This window comes from Mangifera indica, chromosome 10 (genome assembly GCF_011075055.1).
Source record: "Mangifera indica cultivar Alphonso chromosome 10, CATAS_Mindica_2.1, whole genome shotgun sequence".
Taxonomy (NCBI): domain Eukaryota; kingdom Viridiplantae; phylum Streptophyta; class Magnoliopsida; order Sapindales; family Anacardiaceae; genus Mangifera; species Mangifera indica.
In genome coordinates, this window is record NC_058146.1 from 1,686,407 (window position 1) to 1,711,166 (window position 24,760).

Sequence of the window (24,760 nt, forward strand, 5' to 3'; positions counted from 1 at the left end):
GTACATCTCGGGCTTCAAAACATCAACCGGTTTCAAAGCTGTGACCCGGATAATTAATGGAGTAATTGAAGGTGCCACCTGGCAATTTTTAAGGATTTAATTATTGATTAATTTCCCAAAAAAACCCGTAGGATTTTCCTTAATCACAGGTGCTTGCCATCTATGGGCTTGGCCTGTGAACAGGAGGATATCTTTTGTCAAACAAAGGTGCATAATTCACACCAAATGTTAAATTTCAAGTTATAATGAATTCTTGGTCCGAACTTCAAACTTATGAGTGAGTGTATGAGTAAACTAGACACGTAGAAGATTTTAACATGGTTTGATTCGCTATTTGTAAGTTTACATCAACAATTATATTATTTATCTTAGAAAAAGTATTCTCAAAAAAATGTTGATAATAATTCTTGATGATGTTTTGTGTGTTTAGGATTTCTAAATATGAACAAAAAAACAGATAGAAGAAAAGGTCCAAATCCAATACTAAACTCTTGTTGCAAATCAAGGTGAATCTGTTGTGATGGATAATACACAAAGGACTCTTACTTCCATGAGCAAGCCTTTGACTCTTTTCACTCTGGCTCAATATCAAGTTCAATCATTGTTTGAACTTGATCAATATCTCGTAAGCTTAAATAGTGCCAAAAGACGCATTTGAGGTTATTGTTGAAGAAAAAAATATACGGAAAATTTGGTGGGACTTGCTAAATCGCCAAGGTGAAGATTGTTGAAAAACTGGCTTTTTAAATCCTACATTGATTATTTTATTCCCTTTGTATTTTACCAAAGACTATAAATAAAAAGCCTTAGTTTTAATTCTAAACATCTCAAAAATAATTATAGTCAAACACAATTGTATTAAAAGGATTCTATTATTAAAGATCTCTAATAGTTTTATATTTTTTTTGTAACTATTTTTTGATGATAGTAAAAGTAATCAGTGACGCCAATGCCGTAGGTATATTTACTGAACCTTGTAAATTCGTATGTTCTCTTTCTTTTATCTTTTTACATTTCTATTTTCTACTTTAATTATTTATTATATTCAATAACATAGAAATTGTGTTTTATGTTTTCGCTGCACAACAATGACAACACCAATTAGCCATACTGGTGATATATCCTTTTTCCCTTGGTTCAAACTCAAAAAGAGTTCTTTTTGTTCCTCACTTTCACTATAACTTCTTGTCTGTTTCCAAGTTTTGTAAAGACAATAATGTCACAATAATTTTCCCCTTATTTTTCTCTTATTTTAGAACCTATGGATTGGGTCAACGATGGCGATTGGTAAAAAAGATAAAAGGCTCTACTTACTGGTTCAAACACAGGATGATAATTTGCATTTTTCTGTTATAGATAATAAATCAGACTATAAACTAATCTTAACTGCTTGCACTAGTGTTAAGGATATTTTTTGGCGTTTTTTCCTAAAATGAAGTTGATTCCTTCTCTTAAGAAGATATTTGTACAAGAATCACTCCATCAAGTAAAATTTGTCCTATGGCTAAGAAATGTAGAATATCTTTTTCACATACAATAAAATTATGTGTACCTATTTTTGGTATACAATTTGTATACACAGATAAGGTGTTATCATTTGATTGGATGTTTTTTATCATATGATGACATGATGACACATATTTTAAAATCACCTAATTACATGATGACACATCATTATATACATGAATTGTGTACCAAAAATAGGTACACGTAACATTGCTCTTTCACATAATATGTCTTATTTTGACAAAAATTTTGATCTTTTGTATGTTGATGTATGGGATCCTTACAAGGATCCTACATACAATGATTTCACATTTTTATGGGATCCTTACAAGGATCCTACATACAATGATTTCACATTTTTTCTTACATTGGTTGATGATCATTCACAGGCAACATCTTGGAGAGCTGCTATGGAAAATAAAATCCTTGCTTTGGAATCGAATATAACTCGGGCATTGGTTTCTCTTACGCTTGGAAAGAAAACAGTAGGGTGCAAATGAGTATACAATATTAAACTTAAGGCTGATGGGCGTATAGAAATGATTATTTACTATTCACTTTTGAGTGGCAATGACATCACAACCATTAATGAAGTCAAAAGATGTTTCAATTTAAAGTTTAAGATCAGTGATCTTGGACAGATGAGATACTTCTTAGGGATGGAAGTTAGTAGGTCTAGCATAACACTAGCTCTTCGCAGTGTAAGAAAGCACATGTAAATATTGTGTCACATCAGATAGGAACCGAAGCTTTTAGGGTGAGATGGTGTCCAACTATCCATATGAGGGGTCTTTTGGTGGAATTTGTAGCTTTGATGCAAATTCAAGAAAACAATACTTCTAATGATCTGTAACTGTTGCTTATTTTGGGTTGACATCCACTAGAATGACTATATTGTTCCAAAAGTTTTACAACAAGCTGCTTGCTATTAGCATGAGGTTACTTGGCTAAAATTCAACTTTCATTTCTTCTTTTCCTTTATTTTTTTTTTCCCATTTTTAATTTTGTTTAGAATTTGACATTGAGTAGAAAGTAAAATGTGAAGTTTATGATTGGATTTATACTTATGAGGCTATTAAGTAGTGTTTTTGCGATGAACATTTGAAGGTATTTAGTAGAATAAGAATATCCAAGTAATATGAAGTTTTAGTTTCTTGATAAAGGGTTCTTGTCCCAAAATGTACTTGAAAATCTTTCATTTGTAGTCGAAGCCTGAGCTTTCAAGTTATGTACTTCCAAACTGCCAAATCAGAACAATCCACCCTCTTTCATCTGTCCTATATGCATGCCTATTTCATATTTCTGGGTAGGAATTTCATCTAAAACTGGCTCTATGATACTTGTTTACTTTTTATAATTCTCAATAAATGTGATTCATTTTGAAGACATAGATATCCCTGCATTTAGTAGTAGTATGTGTCATGATCTTCTGTATCAGAAATGTACTCAGCATATTGTGATGTCTTATTCATTAAGTCCCCTAAGTAAAAAAGGACAAAAAGAAACCCCACCTAGATAATTTGGCTGTAAAAGTACCATTCATGGATAAATCTTAACTTATTGGGTAAATTGTATTCATTGACCACTTGTAAAGATCTTTTGTTTTGGATTATTATAACTTAAGCACTATCTTCAACCCTTTTTCACTGGTCTTTGTGGTAGGATGTACAAGTTATTGATTAATATAAGTCACTTTGTTGAATTTTTCTTTACTATTGAAGAAATTACAACAAATCTCTGATATTATACCCTTTAGTCTCAAAAATGATCCTGATATATGATGGTAGTATCAAACGTAAATAGAATTGTAAGTTGTTGGAAATCTTGTGTGAATGATTTTTCCTATGTCAAAGAGTCATGTCTTAAGTGTTTAGAAGATTAAGCTCTGTCGAATGCAGCAGGAGAGTGCAGAAGCCCTTTTTGTCAGTAAACTCACATGAATTGGGGATCTAAGTTCAATACAAGCTTAATAAACCATTTAAACTCAAATCATTCACTTCCAAAAAGAAAAACAGTGGCGTTAATGAAATAAATAGTATTGTAAAAGTCAATGCATGTAAATGAAGTAGGTGAATCTTGGGCTGCTTTTTTGATATTTTCTACACCAACCTTCACCAAGTAAAAACATGAAAAGTTAAACTAAATGCCACCACTCTTCACTCTCCACTTTGATTCTCTCATTAAATTCAACTTTAGTTTCTTCTTGTAGTTGGTGGTACTAGTAGCCTCTGTCTTTTGAGATTTATATCTTCAATATATATATATATATATATATATATATCTTCAATATATACACATTATTAAGTACATAAATAAATAAGTACACACATGATACATTATTATATAATAGGATGATTTTAAATTAAAGATAAAATAGCATTTAATCACTCGATAACATATTATGTATGATGTATTCATATACTCAAAAGTATGTACATATAATATTGCTTCGCTCTTATATGTCTCTCACGCATCCAAGTTTGTCAGCAAAAATGAGAGAACATGGCAGACTAGACCTACCTAATTCATCGATACCTCTTTGTCTTTTGACTCAATAATATTGCTTGTTGTCGTTGGTGCCAGATAAGTAACAAACAAAGCAACAAAACTAAGACAAAAGGGTATTAGATACCAAAGTATCTAAACTTTCAATGTCTATAAATATGAGAAAAGGGGTGTTGGTAAAGCATTTTCAAACCTTTAGGGTAGTATATGATATTCTTCCACTAAAATTTGTGTACTGACTCTGTTGACTCCCAATGATTTTTTAAGAAGACTCTCATGCCAAGTTCACCTCTATAAGGGAAAAAAAAATAAACTAGAAAATTCTTGGCCCTCCATCAACATCATCACCCACTTATGTATTTAATATGTAAACAGAGTAGAAGATGTTCAACAAACTTTGATCAAAGTTGGTTAGACTTTAGTAGAGTCTTGAGGCAGAAATCTCATTTAAATTAGTTGATTTTTATTATAATAAAATTATGCATACTCAGTCCTGAGTATCTGTTTAGGAGTCAAAATGATATGTCATTATGTGATTGAGTGATTTTGAATTAAAAATAAAATAATATCTAAATATAATAACATATTGTCTAAATACTTAAAATTGAATATTCAATACTATATGTAAATAACATTATAAATCATTGAGTTTCTGAATACAATGTTTTTTTAAGGATAATTATCTGTTAAACAAAGGACTTATTCCCACCCAAGGTTTAGTTTATTCCCAAACTTTCATCTCTTAAGTTTTAAAAATTTCAATACTTATTCGCCATTCAATTTCTATTAAATTTTGTTATTAGTATAAAAGGTAAAAACGCTATTTAGCCAAAAATATTAAAAAACTAAAATATTATCATATTTTCCCCTTTAGTTTAATGAACTAATAATTTTTTCTTATTCAAAGTTTAAAAAGTTACATTTTTCTTCTTAGGGTTTTTTTCTCCTTCTTCGACAATCATCTCTGTTTCGACTGATAGTTGACTTTTTTACCATCTTCTTCTCTCATCGATTTTCGAGCATTAACATCCATTTTTGTCCCTCCTAAAGAGATCAATGGGTATTTAAGTTTTTAAAACTTAGTAATTAAAAATTTGAGAGTAGACTTAACCTTGGGTGAAAATAAGTCTTTTTGGCCTAAACAAAATGAGAAAAATCCTAATTAGTATCATTTAAAAGAAATACCGGTTGACTCATACATGCGTTAATTCACTTATTAAGTACTTTTCTGATAATTAAACTATATAATATAAATATTTAGAAGTAACAAAGAAACAAGCAGAAAAGAGGGCCACCCCAAAAACCCACCAACTCTTTACCAACTTTACCAAATGCCAGCCGCAAGTTAGGAGGCCCCTATCTCCACAATACTTTCCTTTCACATTATGTATCCAGTGAAATCCATTATTTTCTTCTCTCAATTTAAAATTTTCTTCTTACTCTTTTATTCATAAATAATTTATATTTGGATATTTATTCACATTCCAATATTTTGATGATATATTCTTCAAACTTATAATGTCATTGTTAAGATGTAAAGAAGAGGTTGACAATTATGAAATAGGCCAAGTGAGTGTCGCGTGAGATTAGATGCCCAACTGAGACTCATGCTATCTCGGAACTTCACCAACCCCGGATCCGGTTTTTCTATCCGGTTCAAGCAACCACAACCGGTTCAACCCACTCTCACTTCCCATATATACCCCTCCACTTTCCCATTCCTTTCTTAGCTTAGCCACATTACTCCAACAATCAACAAAAAGAAAAAAGAAAACTTTAATTTTCCACCAATGGCTACCAGTGGAAATGAGCAACAGAGCCGGCACCAGGAGGTTGGCCACAAAAGCCTTCTGCAAAGCGATGCACTCTATCAGTATATACTCGAGACTAGCGTGTATCCCCGAGAGCCTGAGCCCATGAAAGAGCTCAGGGAGATAACTGCAAAACATCCATGGTGGAATTTCTTTCCAGGAAAATTTCCCTTCTTTCATTTTTTATCTTTTCTTGTGTTTTACTCATCCTGGAATGGCGAAACAGGAACATAATGACAACATCCGCCGATGAAGGACAATTCCTGAACATGCTTCTCAAGCTCATCAATGCTAAGAACACGATGGAGATTGGCGTCTACACCGGCTACTCTCTCTTGGCCACCGCGCTCGCTCTTCCTGACGACGGAAAGGTTAAATTCATCTTCCGATTCACTGATAAACACAGCATCCCAACAAGGAATACTATATCAAATTAATATATTTTTTTCATTGTTGCAGATTTTGGCCATGGACATCAACAGGGAAAACTACGAACTGGGTCTTCCTGTAATTGAAAAAGCTGGAGTTGCACACAAGATTGATTTCCGAGAAGGCCCCGCCATGCCCGTTCTTGACCAAATGATCGAAGAAGTAAATTTCAGCATCCCAAAAATGTTCCACATGTTTTAAGTTTTTTAACTTTCTTTCTGTTTTCATCATCTAAGTTATCGGGTGTGGTCGACCTCAGGGGAAGTACCATGGAACGTTTGATTTTATTTTCGTGGACGCTGATAAGGACAACTACATGAACTACCACAAGAGGCTGATTGAGCTTGTGAAGGTCGGGGGAGTGATCGGGTACGACAACACCCTATGGAATGGATCAGTGGTGGCGCCACCCGATGCCCCGCTTAGAAAGTACGTCAGGTATTACAGGGACTTTGTCTTGGAGCTGAACAAGGCCCTCACTGCTGACCCTAGGATTGAAATCTGTATGCTTCCTGTTGGTGATGGAATCACTCTCTGCCGTCGAATCAAGTGATTGCCTACACTAATTCTGGAGGTTTGCCGCAGGTGATTCATACGTCATAAATGAACCGATATGTAATTTTCTTTTTTTTCCCCTCTTTTTATATTTTCCCATGAAAAAAAAAAACAATTGTATTTCTTATGAATCGAGTAATCTTGCATCGAATGGTTTCGATTCAATGTGGAATTAAAAATATATATTGGAATTTTTTTTTTAAAAAGAAGTGAATAACTTTTGAATTTATTTGAAGCAATTTTTTTTAATAATTAAAAAATAATTGATTTGGTTTCTACAATTTAATTAATTGCAATGCAGGAGTCAATTTTAAGGTTGGTGAGATAAGACGTCTCCACCAACCTTCCTTTATTCTGAAATCTACGTGATTATACCCCAGATTGAAATTGAAATGAAAAAAATAGTGGTGGGTTGACGTGATACGTCTGTCCACTCACCCATTTGTTATTATTATCTTCTCTATTTTTTCATATTTTTTTAGGTGGAAATTTGGTTACCCAACTAATTATTTTTTCATTCATCCAAAAGGATTCGAATCAAACCAACTTTAACTTTAGGGTAGTATTGTTGAATTTGAATTCAACTTAAAATTTTAATTAAACTTGAATGATTAATACTAATGAGTAAGATGTTAAACAGGATGACTCCGTACTAAGTGGTAAATAACAGTATTCCTCTTTGGGTATAATTTTGTAGCAACATTTCCTCGGTAAATATTCATATCATAGTATAAATTATGTCGAATAATATTTATATTGTTTCTAACATTTCAAAAACTTGCATTATTTGATTAAATCTCTGAAAAACTCGGCAATAAATTGAAGTTGTTAATTTAGGTAGCATTGAATTGTTGAGAATAGAAACAGGAACCCAGTGGCTGATGTTGAAGCTCAAGAGTTGTCCCCATGTGGGAGACTCACATTGCAGAGGGTACTCGAATTAAATGTGATGATGGTGCCACTACAAAAATTAATAAAATAATAATATTGGAAACCTTTAAAATAAATAATAATATATTATTATTATTTTATTAAATAATATTTTAATTTTAATTTAAAACTATTTAATCATATAATAATATATTATTATTTATATATATAATTATTCATATAATTTATATTAAGTATCACTGTTCATCACCGCTTGCTATCATCAATGTCATAAAGGCAACGAAAACTTCAGCCATCGATGGGAGCCCCAAATGTAATTATCAACATAATCAAATGAAAAGTCAGTCATATGACAAATCAACTGCTTATGGAAAAACAATTATCAATATCAATACATTCAAAAATTAGAACAAGAATAAAAAAAATACTAAATACATACTTGAGTAAAGAATAGAAGAACAAAATGCAAACAAGTTTCATGAGAATCTCCATACATGTACAAAATTCTAATTATAAACTGATTATCTAGGCTTCACTTCCCAAAGAAAATTATTTTGACACCACCAAACAATTCTCCCAGATAAACACCAAACACAGATGAATAAAGTTATTTACTAATTCTTAAATCACTAAACTATGCATACCCACTTTGAATTCACAGATAAATATACACTTAATGTGTATTACTATAAGATTGGGTGATTTTAAATTAAAAAAAAAATAACACCCAATCACGTGATAACACACGTAAATGTATAATCATTTGTCCAATTAAAATAGGTATACATAATATTGCTATTTTTAATGAGATGCTGTGTTAAACAAGTTAACAAACCTTATAAACCCCTCCTAAGCAAAAGGATTGAAAGAAAAAAAAAACCCTAAATTGAATACTTACATCCTGGTATAGTTAGATCCATAAAATGTAACCAAATAAAACTTAGTCCTAAATTAATAATCAAGAGAAAGCTCAACAGGCTGGTACCGTTTTACGAGCATCAATACACCATTATCACTTCACCACTGAAGCAACGAAATCATGATCCCAAGCACAGACCTCACAACACAACCATAAAAACAATAAAGCTAACTAAATTTGTTGAGGCATACAGATACAGAAATTACCATAACTAGTATGCCAGAATCCATGCAAACTCTACTAACATGAACTTCAAAAACAAGATGCTCAGATAAAGTAGACCAAAGTGTACCAACAGAGCAGTCTAATTCTAGGCTAAAAAGGGTTGGCTCAACAAATACTGCAAGTAGAAATTAAAGGACTAGATAACCTAAATTTCACATAAGTATAGAAGAAATACTATGATATTCCAAAATTCAAGCATACAAAAAACAATGTATGTGGCAAACATGCATTCGAACACAAATTCTGGACAAATAAATACTAGAAACTAGTAAATCTGTCACTATTCAAATTAACCATTAAAGCACACAAGAATAAACACACCAATAAGGTAGTACATAGCTGTTATGTATAACAATTGTCGGCCAAGATGATTGTTTTTAACTTTTTTATTTCCCCGGAAAACAAGCTTAAAACAGACAGCATTCTGACTCCTAGTAACAAATTCATAACCTATCAGTAGGAAGGAAAAAATAAAAAGCAAATAATAAACAATGTCTACAATATTAAAAAACAACAGAAAAATCTTCTAACAATCACATAGAAACTTCAAACATTAGACCACAACAACATAACTTCAAATATCATTCATCAGAAAGAACCCAACAATCTAATAATTAGTCAACTTCAAAAAAAAAATTAAATAAAAACACACAGTAAATATTAATAACATGCCAACATGAATTAACAACTTCAATCATCCATTAAGCTTAAACAAATTATCCATAATAATGATAATAACAAAGACTATTCAAAACCGCTTAGAACATCAAAACAACACTAATTCATTCCATTAATATCCATCTGAGGTCCAAATACCCAAAATTTGATAAGTAAAAACAAACCGAGACAATAAAACAACAACTCTTCCGTTCAACGGTAACTCTTCTGGAACCTAGCTCTGGCACCACGACCACCAAACTTCTTGGGCTCGCACCGTCTGGGATCCGCCACCAGCAAGGTCCTATCATACCTCACAAGAATGTCCTTGATCTCCTTCTTGCTCTGCTCGTCCACGTACTTCTGGTAAAATGCCACGAGCGCCTTAGCAATGCTCTGTCTGATCGCATAGATCTGCGAAGTATGTCCTCCTCCCTTCACGCGAATCCTGATGTCGACACCAGCGAAACGGTGTCTTCCGAGTAAGAGGATTGGCTCGTAGGCTTTGAAGCGGAGGATCTCAGGCTCCACTAACTCGATTGGGCAGCCATTGATCTTGATAAGACCGCGGCCGCGCTTGCAGTATGTGACGGCGACAGCTGTCTTCTTGCGGCCAAAACATTGCACCGACTCCACAGGGGCTGCGGTTGCCATTGTTGTTAGGGTTTTCTTCTTTTGTGGAGGAGAGAAACCCTAAATTGAGAGTGCAAAGCGAGGGGGAAAATTGGATGTAAATGAGGATTATATAGTGAGGCGTAAGGGTTTTGTTAGATTATAGAAATGCCCTTCAGGTTTTTAAGATTTACGGTTGTAGTTGAAACGGTGCGCTTTAAGGGGATAGAGAACTTTTAACTTATGATATTATGATAAAGAGTAATGTCATAAACTATTATTTAAATTTTTAATTTCACTTTTTTATATAGGAAACTAATTAAAATAACCCTTATAGGGGTTTTATACAAAATTAGATCTAACCGAAGACTCTTATACAAGATTATATTAATTAAGATATATATTGTTATATCGTTTTCTTTCTTTGTCTTCTAATAAAAGACTTGACTATTAACATTTTTATTATTTAAAATGATAAAACTTAAATATAAAATTATATTATCTAAGATATGTATCGTTTTTTCATTGTGTCTTTTAATAAATAACTTAACTTTTAATATTTTAATTATTAATAAAATTATGTAAATAAATTTATATAATAGTAGGAATCGCTCTTAATTTAGGGACATTAAAGAGATGAAGTTGGACTCGGAACCTTTGTCATATGGAATTTAAGTTCTCTTTCCGAGAATGTTGTGAAACAATAATATTATGATAGGAACAACTTTTGTTTTTGTTTTACATCTTAGTTTGTTGGATTAAAAAACTTCATGAACTGGTTTATGTAAACAATTATAGGGACTAGGTGAGGACAAACCAGGGGAGGGGAAGGGAAGGGGGAAGGTATTTTTTGTGAGTTAAGACAAGGATTTCTTGTCATCTTCGTAACAAAGACAAAAAAAATGTCTTATGAAAAAATGTTTCATCTAATGATGATGAGGATCTAAAAATTAGTGTGAAAATCGATTTTACTCCATTGTCATCTCTAACTTTAACGAGAATCTTTTTTAAGAGATATCATATTTGGTGTTTTCATGAGTCTAGAGGTGGATATATTCTAAATATGCTCAATTCAAATATATTATTCGGATTGAATGAGTCAAATTCGAACTAGAATTCTAGCTCAATTCAATTTTAGTGTATTATATTTTTTGATGGTATTATTTTCCACCTTTCTAATAATAGTGTTTAAATTAAATATTATGAGTTTGAATCCATCATGAGCCCGGTTAGGCTTAGATTGAATCTACCCCTGGACGGGGCAGATGGGTCTCATTGAAGCCCACGCAAGCCATTGAGCCCAAGAGGAAAGAGTGGACAGAAAAATCTTGTACAAATTTCAAAATATCTAATGTTCGGCTGAAGTTCAGCGGCTTCACCCCATCTAAATAAAACACGAAATTGAGTTTTAGTAAAATAAAGTAGATTTTTTTGAAAGACAAAAAAGCCCCTACATTAATACAAATTCATTTCTAGAATTATCTTTTGTATTTTACACAGATAGCACAATCTATTCTTCAACTTCAACGATCGAATCACCGACAAAACTGAAATATAACCCCAAATCGAGGGGCATTTCTGCAACAGGCGCCTCAAAAACCATCGTCAGACAAATCTCCATCCATTTTACCACCAATTCAATTAATCCTCTAACTTGGTCCATCAAACTCTGTGAGTAAAATCAGCTCGCCCTTATGGACGGCTCCACAGCGTTATCCGGCGGCGGTGATTCGTTGTCCTCATCTGCTGAGTCGCCCGAGCCCTCAACATCTGCCGCGTCGTCGGTGTCGATAAAGAGAGAGACTGTGGAGGAGGGCGAGAAGAGCGTGTCGCGATATGTTGACGAGGAGGAGGAGGAAGAGGGGGACGTGTGTCGGATCTGTCGAAATCCGGGAGACGCGGAGAATCCGTTACGTTATCCGTGCGCGTGTAGTGGAAGTATCAAATTTGTTCACCAGGATTGCCTCCTTCAGTGGCTCAATCACAGCAACGCTCGACAATGCGAGGTTAATTGATTTTAATCGTTAAATTTTGTAATGAAATTTTGAAAGACTGATAAAAAACAGAAGGTTTAATTAGGGTTCTTTTAGTGGATTCATGCTACGCTGTGTTCTTAAATTATTAATACAAAGGATGATTGACTAATATTTGATTGATGAATTGAAGAAAGTGAATGAGGGATTGACGTTTCTTTGTTGATTTTTATATGCATAAAAGCTTAATGTTTCATTTAAGTTTATTTTATTGGTTTTGGAACACGATCAGGAGATATCATTTTTTGATGGCTTCATGTTAATTGCATTGTTGGGAAATTTCAGGTTCATGACGTGTGGATGAATGGTTTCGTATAATCAAATAAATTGCGTGAGTTTTTTAAAACTCTTAGTCAAGAAAATACTGATAGGCAATAAACATTTTAGAAATTAACTTATAAGCATGGGGCTAGGTTTTAGTTATGAAATTGTATGCATAATTCCAATTGGGGCAATGTGGATGAATGGGTTTTTCTGCCTTTTTTTAAAGATAGATATATATAGGTTGAAATTTTCATTTTTATTTTCAATGCTGGTTTGTACTGACTCCATATATGTTTGATTTGCATTTTTCAGTTGCCTGCATATTTGTAATTTTTTTGTTTCTTCTACCTATTATGTTTATGAAGGATATATTTTCTAGGTGAAGATATATCTCTTTTAACAAAATCTAGTTGGTGTTCTTTGTAGGTCTGTAAACATGCATTTTCCTTTTCTCCGGTTTATGCTGAGAATGCTCCAGCTAGGCTTCCTTTTCAGGAGTTTGTAGTTGGGATGGCAATGAAAACTTGCCATGTTGTGCAATTCTTTCTACGACTTAGTTTTGTACTTTCTGTTTGGCTCCTCATCATACCTTTTATCACGTTCTGGATATGGCGGTTAGCCTTTGTGAGGAGTTTGGGGGAAGCTCAGAGGCTATTTTTAAGTCATATCTCAACAACGGTTATTCTTACTGACTGTCTGCATGGTTTCCTGCTTTCTGCTAGCATTGTGTTTATATTTCTTGGAGCCACTTCCTTACGAGATTACTTTAGGCATTTACGTGAGATTGGAGGACAAGATGCGGAGAGGGAGGATGATGGGGATAGGAATGGTGCTCGTGCTGCCAGAAGACCTCCTGGACAAGCTAATAGGAATTTTGCCGGTGAAGGAAATGGAGAAGATGGTGGAGGAGTGCAGGGTGTTGCTGGAGCAGGTCAAATTATCAGAAGGAATGCTGAAAATGTTGCTGCACGATGGGAGATTCAGGCAGCTCGCCTTGAGGCCCATGTTGAACAGATGTTTGATGGCTTGGATGATGCTGATGGCGCAGAAGATGTACCTTTCGATGAGCTTGTTGGCATGCAGGGTCCCGTTTTCCATTTAGTTGAAAATGCATTTACTGTAAGTCAGCTATTTCCCCTTCAATTAGCCATTATTAATGCTTGGTAACACTGTGTTGTCATTAACTTTCCTGATTGATCTTATCTTGGTGGTTTTCCTTAAGTCCTCACATCCTTTTGTCTTTAGGAGAATATTATGAAATTAGTCTTATTTCTCTCTGTTTGAATGAATTGCTACTATTTCTTTTACTATTTGATATATGTTTAAGTTCATGTTGGTATGATGAGAGATGGATGATACATAATCTATTTGTAGTAGTATCATGAAATGTGACCTTGGGATGAGAGTTTCAGATTCCATCGAAAGAAAGCTTAGGATAAATTTCTCCTTTAATCATTTAGTGAAGGTGAACTTTCTCTTCTTATGAGCCGGCCCCATAATATGATTCAACTTTTGATTCTGTTACTTTTCCTTTGACTGGGATTATTAGCCTCTTTACTGGTTTGTCAAATCTTGCAATTTCTATTTATCCAAAGAAATTTATTTAGTACTTTTGTCATTGGACTTCTTCACATAACATGCTATGAGCATCTTTTTTAACTATTTTTTATTGTCTTTTCAATCAAAAGAAGTGAATTCTTTATTTAGGCTCCTTTTTCCTTACTCGATGGACAGTTTTTCTTATAATGATGAGTGATTTTACTCCTTTTGCAGGTTTTGGCTAGCAATATGATATTTCTTGGTGTTGTGATCTTTGTGCCCTTCTCTCTAGGTCGAATAATTCTATATTATATGTCATGGCTTTTCTCCTCCGCTAGTGGTCCAGTGTTGTCAACAGTCATGCCACTTACCGAGACAGCCTTTTCTTTAGCAAATATTACGTTGAAGAATGTGTTAAGTGCTGAAACAAATCTTACATCTGAAGGTCAAGAAAACAGTATGCTTGTTGGAGAAATGTTAAAAGTAAATGCTAGTGGACTAAATGAAGCAGCTAACAGTACAAGTGCATCACTTTCTGCAGATCTTTTAGGAGGGGCTACTATTGGAACATCACGACTTTCTGATGTTACTACACTGGCCATTGGATACATGTTCATATTCTCTCTTGTCTTCTTCTACTTGGGTATTGTTGGCTTGATTCGGTATACCAAGGGCGAGCCTTTGACTATGGGAAGGTATTATGGTATTGCTTCTATAGCAGAAACAATTCCATCGCTCTTCAGGCAGTTCCTGGCTGCAATGAGGCATTTGATGACCATGATTAAGGTTGCTTTCCTTCTGGTCATTGAACTTGGGGTGTTTCCTTTATTGTGTGGATGGTGGTTAGATGTCTGTACCATAAGGATGTTTGGAAAGACAATGTCTCAAAGAGTTCAGTTCTTTTCAGTCTCTCCTTTGGCAAGCTCGTTGGTTCATTGGGTTGTTGGGATTGTGTACATGTTACAAATAAGTATCTTTGTTAGCCTTCTTCGAGTGGTAACGTTCCGTGCCATCCTTTTATGGTTCTGAAACAAGTGCAATTTTATTACCCTGATGATCATTGCTTGTTTTCTGCAGGTTTTGCGTAATGGAGTTCTGTATTTTCTCCGAGATCCAACTGATCCCCACTACAATCCATTTCGTGATTTGATTGATGATCCTGTACACAAGCATGCGCGCAGAGTTCTGTTGTCTGTTGCAGTTTATGGGAGTTTGATTGTGATGCTGGTTTTTTTGCCAGTCAAACTTGCTATGAGGATGGCTCCCTCCACTTTTCCTCTTGACATATCGTAAGACAACACTTTCTGTTTTAGGAATCTGCTGTGTCTTACTGTTTTCTTTTCATGTTGATAAGCTAAGTTTATTTGCTAATTATTTAGTTGTTTGTTACAGGGTATCTGACCCATTTACTGAAATACCAGCTGATATGCTTCTCTTTCAAATCTGCATTCCATTCGCAATTGAGCATTTTAAATTGCGGACAACAATCAAGTCTCTTCTTCTCTATTGGTTTACAGCAGTTGGCTGGGCACTTGGTCTGACTAAGTTTCTGCTGCCCAGACCCGGTGAGGGTGGTGGCCAGGAAAATGGAAATGTTGAGCCAAGGCCTGATAGACTGCAGGTGATACCATTAGGGCATGAACGAGCTGCTCTGGCTCAATTTCCAGCAGTCGATGATGCAAATAGAGGTAATCTAGGATCTGGAAACTCTAATGTATCAGAGGATTATGATGCTGATGATCAAACTGACTCAGAGTAAGTTACAGGACACTTACATATGTAATGGATTTAGTAATTAATCTTTATATTTTTAATTTTTTGGGTATAATTGCATGTGCAATGGTATTTTGCACTGGTTCTTAGATAATATTTTCTGTATTTTAGCAGGTGCAGCTTTGTTTTTCGTATTGTCCTCTTGCTGGTGATAGCATGGATGACTCTGCTTGTTATTAACTCTGCCTTGATAGTGGTGCCAATTTCACTTGGACGTGCACTTTTTAATGCAATTCCTCTTCTTCCAATTACTCATGGCATCAAGTGCAATGGTAAAATTGCTGATTAGTTTTATTTTTTGTTACTAGGCCTATACATCCTTGTTGGGATGCTACTAATATTCCTTTGGATCCCTTTTTGCAGATTTATATGCTTTCATCATTGGAAGCTATGTCATTTGGACTGCCATAGCTGGAGCTAGATATTCCATTGAGCATGTTAGAACAAAGAGGGCAGCAGTTTTGTTTGCCCAAATTTGGAAGTGGTGTGGGATTGTCATTAAGAGTTCTGCATTATTGTCAATATGGGTAAGGGTTATTATGGTTATCATTTCTTTTACTTGTCAAGTTTCCTTTTTGTGCAGTTTTGTTTATCATATGACTGGTGTTCTAAGCCTCCAATCCCTTTACTGGTTTCATGTTCCAGATTTTTGTCATTCCAGTATTAATTGGGTTGCTGTTTGAGCTCCTGGTGATTGTGCCAATGAGGGTGCCCGTGGATGAAAGCCCTGTTTTCCTCCTGTATCAGGATTGGGCGTTGGGCCTCATTTTTCTGAAGATATGGACCCGATTGGTGAGTAATTTTATTAAATTTCTATTGACTAACATCCTGTTGTGGCGCACAACTGATTTTTGGACTGTAAAAAGTGAGAATAAAATAATTTAGCTGAGGATCAGGCGATATTTTTGTTCTTCTCAATGTGAAATTTATTGATTTCTTTTGAGTGACCTGGAAGTGATTGTGTATATAAATTGATCTTTGGGTTAATGATCTGGACTACATGTAGCATATCTGCATATGTAACTGGCTGGGAACGATGTTTAAACTTTTAAAAATTTTTTTGTTCTTGTTTTCTTGGATGATGTCAGTTCCTCTGTTTTGTGTTTTTTTAATCTTTCCTGTCAACTAATAATTTGAGTTTCTTTTAACAATTTAGAAGGCTATTGCAGCTAAGGCTCAGTTGTTTGACGATTTGAGTGAATGTTTTCAAATTTATACATTTTATTCTTCTTTCATTAAAAGATTTATTGTTTGATTGAAGAAATAATGGGTCCCAGGACTAAAATTTTCCCCGCTGTAACAGGTTATGTTGGATCACATGATGCCCCTTGTGGATGAAAGCTGGCGGATAAAATTTGAAAGGGTGAGAGAAGATGGTTTCTCGAGGCTGCAAGGTCTTTGGGTGCTTAAAGAGATTGTTTTCCCAATCATTATGAAATTGTTGACGGCCCTGTGCGTCCCATATGTGTTAGCCAGAGGGGTGTTTCCTGTTCTGGGGTATCCATTAGTAGTAAATTCGGCTGTCTATCGTTTTGCATGGCTGGGATGCCTATGTTTCAGTGCACTGTGGTTTTGCACGAAGAGATTCCATGTGTGGTTCACTAACCTTCATAACAGTATTCGTGATGATCGATATCTCGTTGGACGTAGGCTTCATAACTATGGGGAAGATTTGCAAGAGAAGCAAAATGAGGCAGGTATGTCCTTTGACACACGAAGTCCAAACATGCAGGGCTCAGGTTTGATCCAATATGACAGAGAAGCTGATGTCGGGTTGAGGTTCAGACGGGGTAATTGAATCAATTCTTAACTTCAGAACCATGTTTGTAGTGTAAGGCGTTTATACAAGTATTGAATACTTGTTCAAACGTTTATGTAATGTTAGCTTTTTACCTTGTTGAGGGCTCGAAAGGGCTCTCATATGTATTTTTTTTTCTTTTTGTTATCTTTGTTTTTGTGCATATGATAGTACCCATGTTAACTTACCAGGTAAAAACTGTGAAATTTCAATGCATTGCTTTGATATTCTAAACTCTTACGTATTGAAGTGTGGAAAGGTTTGTCCACTATTTCTAAATTAAGGTTTGATTTGAATAAATCCGAATCCAAGTTTGTCTCGGGTTATATAAAATTAAACTTGAGCTTGATGGATCCCCTTTTAAGAAAACCTGAGTTTGGCTTATTTCCAAAAAATTGAGTTTCAGTTCAATTCAAGTCTGAGTTTACATCAAATTTTAAGTTTGATTTCGTTTTAATGCATATATTGTTTTATATTAAATTTTTTAAGTTTACAAACTTAACAATTTGATCATTCTTAAAGTTCGAATTTGAGTTTAAATTTGAAAATATTTAATTTTTAAGTTCAAATCTAAGTTTAAATCAAATCCAACCTTATTGTCAACATGCATCTATACACATAACCATGCTACATAAAACGCAGGGGTTTATGGATGATTAATTGTGGTGGTTTGTTATAGTAAGTGATTTGCAAAACAACACCTTACAAGGAATTTTTATATAATATTTTATCCAATCTAATAACGAAAACGAAAAAGGCAATTAAATGCAAAATCAGACATCAAACATAAACCATCAACAGTCACAACCCTCAAATCTGATCCTGAAACTCTCCAATCAGTTCAAAACAATAAGGCCAACATACGGGTACGTAGTGGTGCCTAGTCTATCAAATCGTTTGCTTTTGTAGGTCTTGACTATCTCCAAGCCAAAATACATAAAATGTTTTTTCAAAACCAGCTTAGGAAACCAAGTTAATCAGTCAATGACAGCGAGGCTAGATGATCAGCTGTGTTGCCCTGAACATTCCTTAAAACCTCCATCGCCTCGGCCACCTTTGCTTTCAGAGCTTCAGGTGACTCAAGCAAGTGCAGAACCTCCGTCTGGTCCATCTCCAAGAGCATTCCCGTAACCTTAGCTGGTGCGTCGGGCTCCAGCTGTTCCACAAGTGGGTAAAGATTCTCCCCCAGCATCTATCAAATTAATGTGACAAAGAAAGTTGAAGTTATTCTGTCAATACATAAATCAACCATAGAGAAATTATATGCAGTGAACTTCTGAAGATCACTATATGATGTTAGAATGGCTGTTATTCTCAAGACTGCAACAACATTAAATGTGAAAAAAAAAGAAAAAATCTTTTGGTATGGTTATCTGAAACCGTCCCAGAACTTTTTATCTAAAAGGCAACCTAAATTCCACAAGTAATTAGGGCCACAAAGGATTATTCAGAAAAAAAATTAATCCCACCTTTTTAATTGCCGTCAGAACTTTTATAACGTCACCAAACAATTGGAGTCCTAAACTAATTTCAATCAGCTAAAAATGTTTATACTCAAAAGCATAGGCTACCAATTCAACAAATAAACATAATTACATGGAACTAAACACTTACTGTCCTCTGCTGCTCTGGAGAAGCATTTGCAAGGGCAGAAGCCAAAGCCCCAATCGGAACCGGCTGAGAAATTGCTGCATCGCGCAAAGGCATACCACCCATGTCATATGGAACAGATAGCATGCCCCCAACACTAGGCATGGGAACATCAGGCAGTCCACGGCCAGGTGGGTAGCGGTAAACACGTCCCCTAGGAAGAAGCATCTTCGAACAAGCCAATTTATAAAAGTATGGTTATAGATGTGATCACATATACAAGATATACAGTAATTGAGCCCCTGACAGAATATCACAAACCTGTGGCTGCATTACAGGAACATGTTGTTGGGTTTGCTGAATGGCTCCTGCCCGTCTGTTACTAGGTCGCTGACCCTGTTGCCCTGGTGGAACCACTGGAACATAGAAGTTCTGCATTGGGGCTCCACCAGGCCTCATACCAGGAACAAGTTGCTGCTGATAACCAAATCCAGGCTGAACAAATACAAATGCATAATGAGAGAGAAGTCATAAAATATTGTAGTTTATATCTAACTGCTGAAGAAATACAGAAATCAATCAATCAGCAGTAAAAATACTAAAAATATCCAACAAAGAGGACTGCATAACAGGAAAATTTTCATGAGAGGTAGAAGCTCACCTGAGGAGGAATCATGGCAGGTGGAGCTTGACCGTAGAATAGCTGTTGCCCAAGACCAGGACCACCAGGAGGGTAAATTGGCATGCGAGGAGCAACAGAAGGTGCCATTGCAACTGGCCTCATTTGAGAAAACTGAGCCTGTATAAATAGTAGACAACAACACAGAAAAATGATATAACAATATGACAATCAGGCATTAAAAAGCACAAAATATGAGAGGTCTAAAAGGTTAAATATCAGAACAAAAGATAAAACTTATGTCCAACCAAATGAAGGGAAAAAATGTTTTAAAAAGTTCAAACTACAAACATCTTTCATCAAGCTGTGCTCCTAAGAATAACCCATAACCGAAGAAACTCTTAATTCCATCACAGTGGTAACAAGGCACTAATCAATAGCAAACCAGCCTTTAATTCTACTAAAGTTGACTGAAAGCTCAAAACAAATATCAGAAGGAACATAAAATTGTCAGAGGGAACAAACCTGCAGCCTGGCTCTTCTATCTTCCTTACGCTGGGCAAGTGCAACATACAGCGGCTTGCTAACAACCATTTTTCCATTCATTTCCAGGAGCTGTCAAAGTTAAAAAGACCTATCAGCTTCTGTTAAGTTCCTAATTAATGTGCACAGACATAACAACTTACAGCTCTAGATGCCTCTTCAGGAGTGGAGTATGCAACAAATCCTGATCCTCTACTAATTCCATTAGGGTCTCGCATTACCTGTTCAACTTTACCTTGAGGCTTCAGCCATCAGATTAATACGGCCAAATTAGGTGGATAGTTTCAAATGCTACATACCTTGCATGATGTGATGGAACCAAATTGAGAGAATAACTGCTTAAGCTTATCATCATCAATGCTATCATCTAAATTTTTGATGTACAAGTTTGCACCCTGAAATTTATCTGCTACTTCCTTCATGTTCTGCTCAAATCGATTTTTTAGTTCAAGTTCCCTTTCAGATTTCCTCTGGGCTTTTCCAACATACCATTCCTTATCATCAACTTTCTTTCCATTTAGGGTCTCGACAGCATTTGCAGCATCATCAGCATTCTCAAAATTGACAAAACCAAAGCACTTTGATTTGCCATCTGCGTCCCTCATCACCACAACACTAGTGATTGTGCCAAATTCACCAAAAGTTTTCTGCAAATCTTCTTCAGTTGTTGCTTCTGAGAGATTCTTTACATAAACATTGTTGAATTTATTCTTGTTGATTTCAGTTTCTCTCTCCTGTTTGCGGAGGAATGGCCCCACATAAACTTGCTTATCATTCAATAGCATACCATTCAGCTTCTCTATAGCTTTTTGGGCAGACTCCTCTTTTTCAAATTGTACAAAGCCATAGCCTTTTGACTGACCATTCAAATCTGTTGCCACCTTGCAAGAGAGGATGCTCCCAAATGCAGAAAATGTTTCATGTAATGCCTTGTGATCAATAGCCTTATCCAGATTCTGTCAAGTTTAAAGAATTAGGAAGTTGGTAAATTAACATTATTTGTTTCTAGAAAAATGTTAAGGAAAGGAACAAAAAAAGAAATAAAATGATATATGTGAAGCAATAACTACAATTTATAAAAGCTTTCGAGACAGAATGAAAATCATAAAGCACCCAGAACGATTGGCGTGCTAATTGCCAAATAAAGATGATGATGCCACCACTATGGTGGCTTATCATTTGACTTCATGATTTACTTCCAAAATTATGGGCACACACACGCTGGCACTTGCAAGACCAACTTCTTTATTATAAAAAAAAATCCTTGGGGCTCAACAAAAGCCATACAGCACAACTGCATCAAAGTTAAAATCCACAATGTTATCTGTGTCTTGCTAGTAATAATATGGTATTGCTCTTCCATTACATCAATAAATATCTGCCTCCACTTCTTTTTTTAATATTTTGAAAGGAGAGCCATTGATTTCAAAGCCATTACTCTATTTCCCACCAAAAAAAAAAAAAAAATCAAGAGAATATGAAATTGCTTGCATTTTTCCCTCTCCATTTTCTTTTCTTTCCCAGAACAAAATTAATATGTTGTTATAAGACTTGTGCAAAGTCACCCAGCAAAAGAAAACAAAAAGAGAGGACTCAGAAAACCAAAATTTCAGAACTATACATAGGGCAGCATAAAAATGCACAAAAACTTGTCACATCAATACCTTGATAAATATATTCCCTGCCCCACTTTTGCGAAGAGTTGGGTCACGATGAGAGTACATAATCCTAATGGGCTTTCCATTCACAAGAGTGAAGTTCAGCATATCCAATGCCCTTGCAGCTGTTAAGAATTTCAACAAATGTCCACACAAATATAGGACATTTAAATAGAGAAAATGTGTGAATCACTAATAGACTTGTATGTTGATAGTCAAGCTGAAGTATGGGGTTAATTGTGTACAAAAAATCATAAGCTCATGAAGTTTGAGTACCCAAAACAGATACCGTAGGACATTTTATGGATTAATAACTCAAAATATCTACAATAAATTAAGCACATCATTTTATATATAGATGGCCTTCCCAACACAGCAAAGTTTATCATTCTTCTCCATCAAAGGCCAATATGTTCTTAGATAAATCTAGAAGTTTGAGTACCCAAAAAGTTTTGTCCCGACCAAGTTTAAAGGTTGTGGAAGAAATTCCAATTTAAAATTCAATGAACACAAAAGGTCAAAAACTGACTATCAAAAAAATTAAAAAGAAAAAAGGCAACAAAGCTTAATAAGGGAGGAGATAAAAATTCAGCAGAAAGAAACCAACTCTTTTGTAGAGGAATGGAAGTAAGAGCTAATTTCTCTCTAAACCCCATCTTCCTTTTATGAAAAAGGAAACAAAATTCAAGGGATTGTAGATGCATTTTTGTATTTAAAATCTAAAAAATTTCAAAAAGAAAAAAGTAGAGAACTGATTACTGAGAATTTACTCTGAAATGGCTATTACACTGCAACAACCCAAAACTAATGCATCTGTTTCCTACACCAACAAAGAAAGTATTATATCCTATAAAAATAGGTTCTGAAAACTGTACAGGAAGTAATACCCTGATAATCGAATTACATATGTACTTCCTATAAATTAATAAATAAAGGGTAATTTGCTAACTTAAGCTTTTCAGGAAAGAGGTATAAAGATGTATACATACCTCTCAATAATGGAAGCATTAAAGAAATGCCCCTGTTCCGTATATTTTCTACTAAACTTAAAACAACACTTGCAAGCAGCACATCGCTTTTCCTTTCTCTTCTTATATTTCTTTTTTCCTAAGCAAACTTCCACTTCAATTCTCATCAAACTCCATAACCATTTTCTATCACTATTCGTAAACTAATAAAGCTCTACTTAAACAAGTCGAATGCATACAAAATTCTAATCATAAACGTAAACTGCCAATTTGAATTTCACAGGTACAATTAGAAACTTATTAAAAAGCTAAAACTAAGGACACAGACTACCCTGGCAATGTGAATCTAACTCAAAAGCAGGGAAAACCCGGGAAACCTTATCCAGCTTACATCTTCAGATTTATTTTGACAACCTAAAAGTTCCCAACAAGGAAAGTTGAGATCAAGAATGGTGCTCTCAAAACCCTAAAATCTTCAGCGAAAAGAACAATCTGAGCTTTTCACAAGCACCAAAGAATGAAACTGAAACCTTGCAAGAGTAAACAAAAAGACAGACCATTCCACTAACCCCTTGGCTACTTTTTTAACACACTTGGGGCCTATTCTTATCAACCTAAAGGAATATTGAGCAAAATAACTTTTCCCGATTTAAAGTTTCTCCATGCAAGGGATAAAGTTATTTAAAGAAGAAAATCCATTTCTGACCATAAACAAACAATAAAATACAAGAAAACAACAATACTCATATGAACTGGAAAACATCCAATATGTACTAAAAGGCAAGGAACTTACCATCCTGTGGATTGCTGTAATTAACGTAACCATAACCAAGTGATCGCCGGGTTGACAAGTCCCGACAAACCCGAACTGAAACCACCTGACCGATCTGGATAAACAGATCGTAGAGCTGCGCATCCGTGACGTTCACCTCCAGATCGCCCACATAAAGCGACGTCGTCACGAATTGATTGGCCCCGCCATTCACGTTCTGCCCCTGGACAGCCGGCTGAGCTTGCACCTGAGCCATCTCCTAAAACAAAAACAACGAAAACTAATACCCTAGTTTTTCTTTTTTTTTTTTAATTTTCTCTTCCCTCTCCTCTTGTTATTCTTCAACAGAAAACCCAGCCCTAAACAACATAGACAAACAAGAGATAGAACCAAAGAGAAACACAGCACCACTCAACACAAAACCCCAAAGAATTTCTGTTCAGTTACAGTGTCTTGCTTTTTTGTTTTTGTTTTTTTTTTTTTAAATATGATAGATAGATAGATAGATAGATAGATAGATAGATAGATAGAAGAGGAGAGGGAAGTGAAAGGGAGATGAATAGATGGTTGCCGCCGGTAGGGGGTGGCGGCGCGTGAGAGAGTGTGAAGCTAGTAAGACTTTGTAAGAGAGCCTTTTAATGTTTCTTAAAGAGAGCAGCTAAACTGCACCGAAAATTACTGTTTGAGGCTGTCTGCCTCTTATACTTGTCCTAAAGAAAATTGTAAACCCTAGGATGGTGAATAATGAGATCTCCACCGTCGGATTTTTAAGTAGGGCCCAGATGAAGAGTTCAAAATATGGTAAAATAACTGATAAAGATAAGATAGGTTCGGGGCTTGATTTGGTGAAAGTTGAGTGAATTCATTCGCTGTTAATGCGCGTGATGTCTGAAGTAAATTGGACAAAGACAGTTAAAAAAAAAAAATTTAAGGCTCTTAAATAAATATAAATACTATGTGAACAATCATTTATATATAATTTAAGTATATTAAAAATATTATTATATAATTAAATATTATTTTATATTTAATTTAAAATTATTTAATTTTATAATATCATATTATTTATATATTTAAATTATATATAAAATAT

At 34.9% G+C, this 24,760-nt stretch overlaps 4 protein-coding genes across 5 annotated transcripts; 2 read left to right on the top strand and 2 right to left on the bottom strand.

The window, feature by feature from the left end:
• The first annotated feature begins 5,724 nt into the window (after positions 1-5,724).
• Positions 5,725-6,954, top strand: LOC123227387 (caffeoyl-CoA O-methyltransferase). The gene is made up of 4 exons (XM_044652165.1): positions 5,725-5,965; positions 6,049-6,193; positions 6,282-6,413; positions 6,511-6,954. The coding sequence occupies exons 1-4, from the start codon at positions 5,802-5,804 to the stop codon at positions 6,802-6,804; spliced, it is 735 nt and encodes a 244-aa protein (XP_044508100.1). The 5' UTR covers positions 5,725-5,801; the 3' UTR covers positions 6,805-6,954.
• A 2,564-nt stretch (positions 6,955-9,518) lies between these two features.
• On the bottom strand, positions 9,519-10,231 carry LOC123226955 (40S ribosomal protein S16-like). The gene has a single exon (XM_044651541.1). The coding sequence runs from the start codon at positions 10,150-10,152 to the stop codon at positions 9,712-9,714; it is 441 nt and encodes a 146-aa protein (XP_044507476.1). The 5' UTR covers positions 10,153-10,231; the 3' UTR covers positions 9,519-9,711.
• Positions 10,232-11,640: 1,409 nt separating this feature from the next.
• LOC123227485 (probable E3 ubiquitin ligase SUD1) lies at positions 11,641-17,757 on the top strand. 2 transcript variants are annotated; one of them, XM_044652309.1, is made up of 9 exons: positions 11,641-12,116; positions 12,834-13,526; positions 14,181-14,942; positions 15,024-15,235; positions 15,339-15,701; positions 15,834-15,991; positions 16,083-16,246; positions 16,365-16,511; positions 17,023-17,757. In XM_044652309.1, exons 1-9 carry the CDS (start codon positions 11,805-11,807, stop codon positions 17,515-17,517), a joined length of 3,306 nt encoding a protein of 1,101 aa, XP_044508244.1. In that variant the 5' UTR covers positions 11,641-11,804; the 3' UTR covers positions 17,518-17,757. The 2 variants fall into 2 exon arrangements, with proteins under 2 accessions (XP_044508244.1, XP_044508243.1); XM_044652308.1 differs by having other exon boundaries at positions 11,643-12,116; positions 15,831-15,991.
• Positions 17,758-18,278: 521 nt separating this feature from the next.
• On the bottom strand, positions 18,279-24,346 carry LOC123227389 (polyadenylate-binding protein 2-like). Its single transcript, XM_044652168.1, has 9 exons — positions 23,689-24,346; positions 21,934-22,052; positions 20,569-21,225; positions 20,413-20,490; positions 20,252-20,341; positions 19,769-19,906; positions 19,429-19,602; positions 19,132-19,335; positions 18,279-18,709 (listed from the first exon to the last, which is right to left on the bottom strand). The coding sequence occupies exons 1-9, from the start codon at positions 23,921-23,923 to the stop codon at positions 18,491-18,493; spliced, it is 1,914 nt and encodes a 637-aa protein (XP_044508103.1). The 5' UTR covers positions 23,924-24,346; the 3' UTR covers positions 18,279-18,490.
• Positions 24,347-24,760: the final 414 nt, after the last annotated feature.

Excerpts from the sequence above, each read along its gene's own strand:
- LOC123227387 (XM_044652165.1), top strand. The coding sequence starts at position 5,802 with ATGGCTACCAGTGGAAATGAGCAACAGAGCCGGCACCAGGAGGTTGGC. Across the intron at positions 5,966-6,048 it reads ATAACTGCAAAACATCCATG|GAACATAATGACAACATCCG; the intron begins GTGGAATTTCTT and ends ATGGCGAAACAG. Across the intron at positions 6,414-6,510 it reads TTGACCAAATGATCGAAGAA|GGGAAGTACCATGGAACGTT; the intron begins GTAAATTTCAGC and ends GGTCGACCTCAG.
- LOC123226955 (XM_044651541.1), bottom strand. The coding sequence starts at position 10,152 with ATGGCAACCGCAGCCCCTGTGGAGTCGGTGCAATGTTTTGGCCGCAAG.
- LOC123227485 (XM_044652308.1), top strand. The coding sequence starts at position 11,805 with ATGGACGGCTCCACAGCGTTATCCGGCGGCGGTGATTCGTTGTCCTCA. Across the intron at positions 16,247-16,364 it reads CTGCATTATTGTCAATATGG|ATTTTTGTCATTCCAGTATT; the intron begins GTAAGGGTTATT and ends TTCATGTTCCAG. Across the intron at positions 16,512-17,022 it reads TGAAGATATGGACCCGATTG|GTTATGTTGGATCACATGAT; the intron begins GTGAGTAATTTT and ends CCGCTGTAACAG.
- LOC123227389 (XM_044652168.1), bottom strand. The coding sequence starts at position 23,923 with ATGGCTCAGGTGCAAGCTCAGCCGGCTGTCCAGGGGCAGAACGTGAAT. Across the intron at positions 20,491-20,568 it reads GTTCCATCACATCATGCAAG|GTAATGCGAGACCCTAATGG; the intron begins GTATGTAGCATT and ends AAAGTTGAACAG. Across the intron at positions 20,342-20,412 it reads CTGAAGAGGCATCTAGAGCT|CTCCTGGAAATGAATGGAAA; the intron begins GTAAGTTGTTAT and ends TAACTTTGACAG.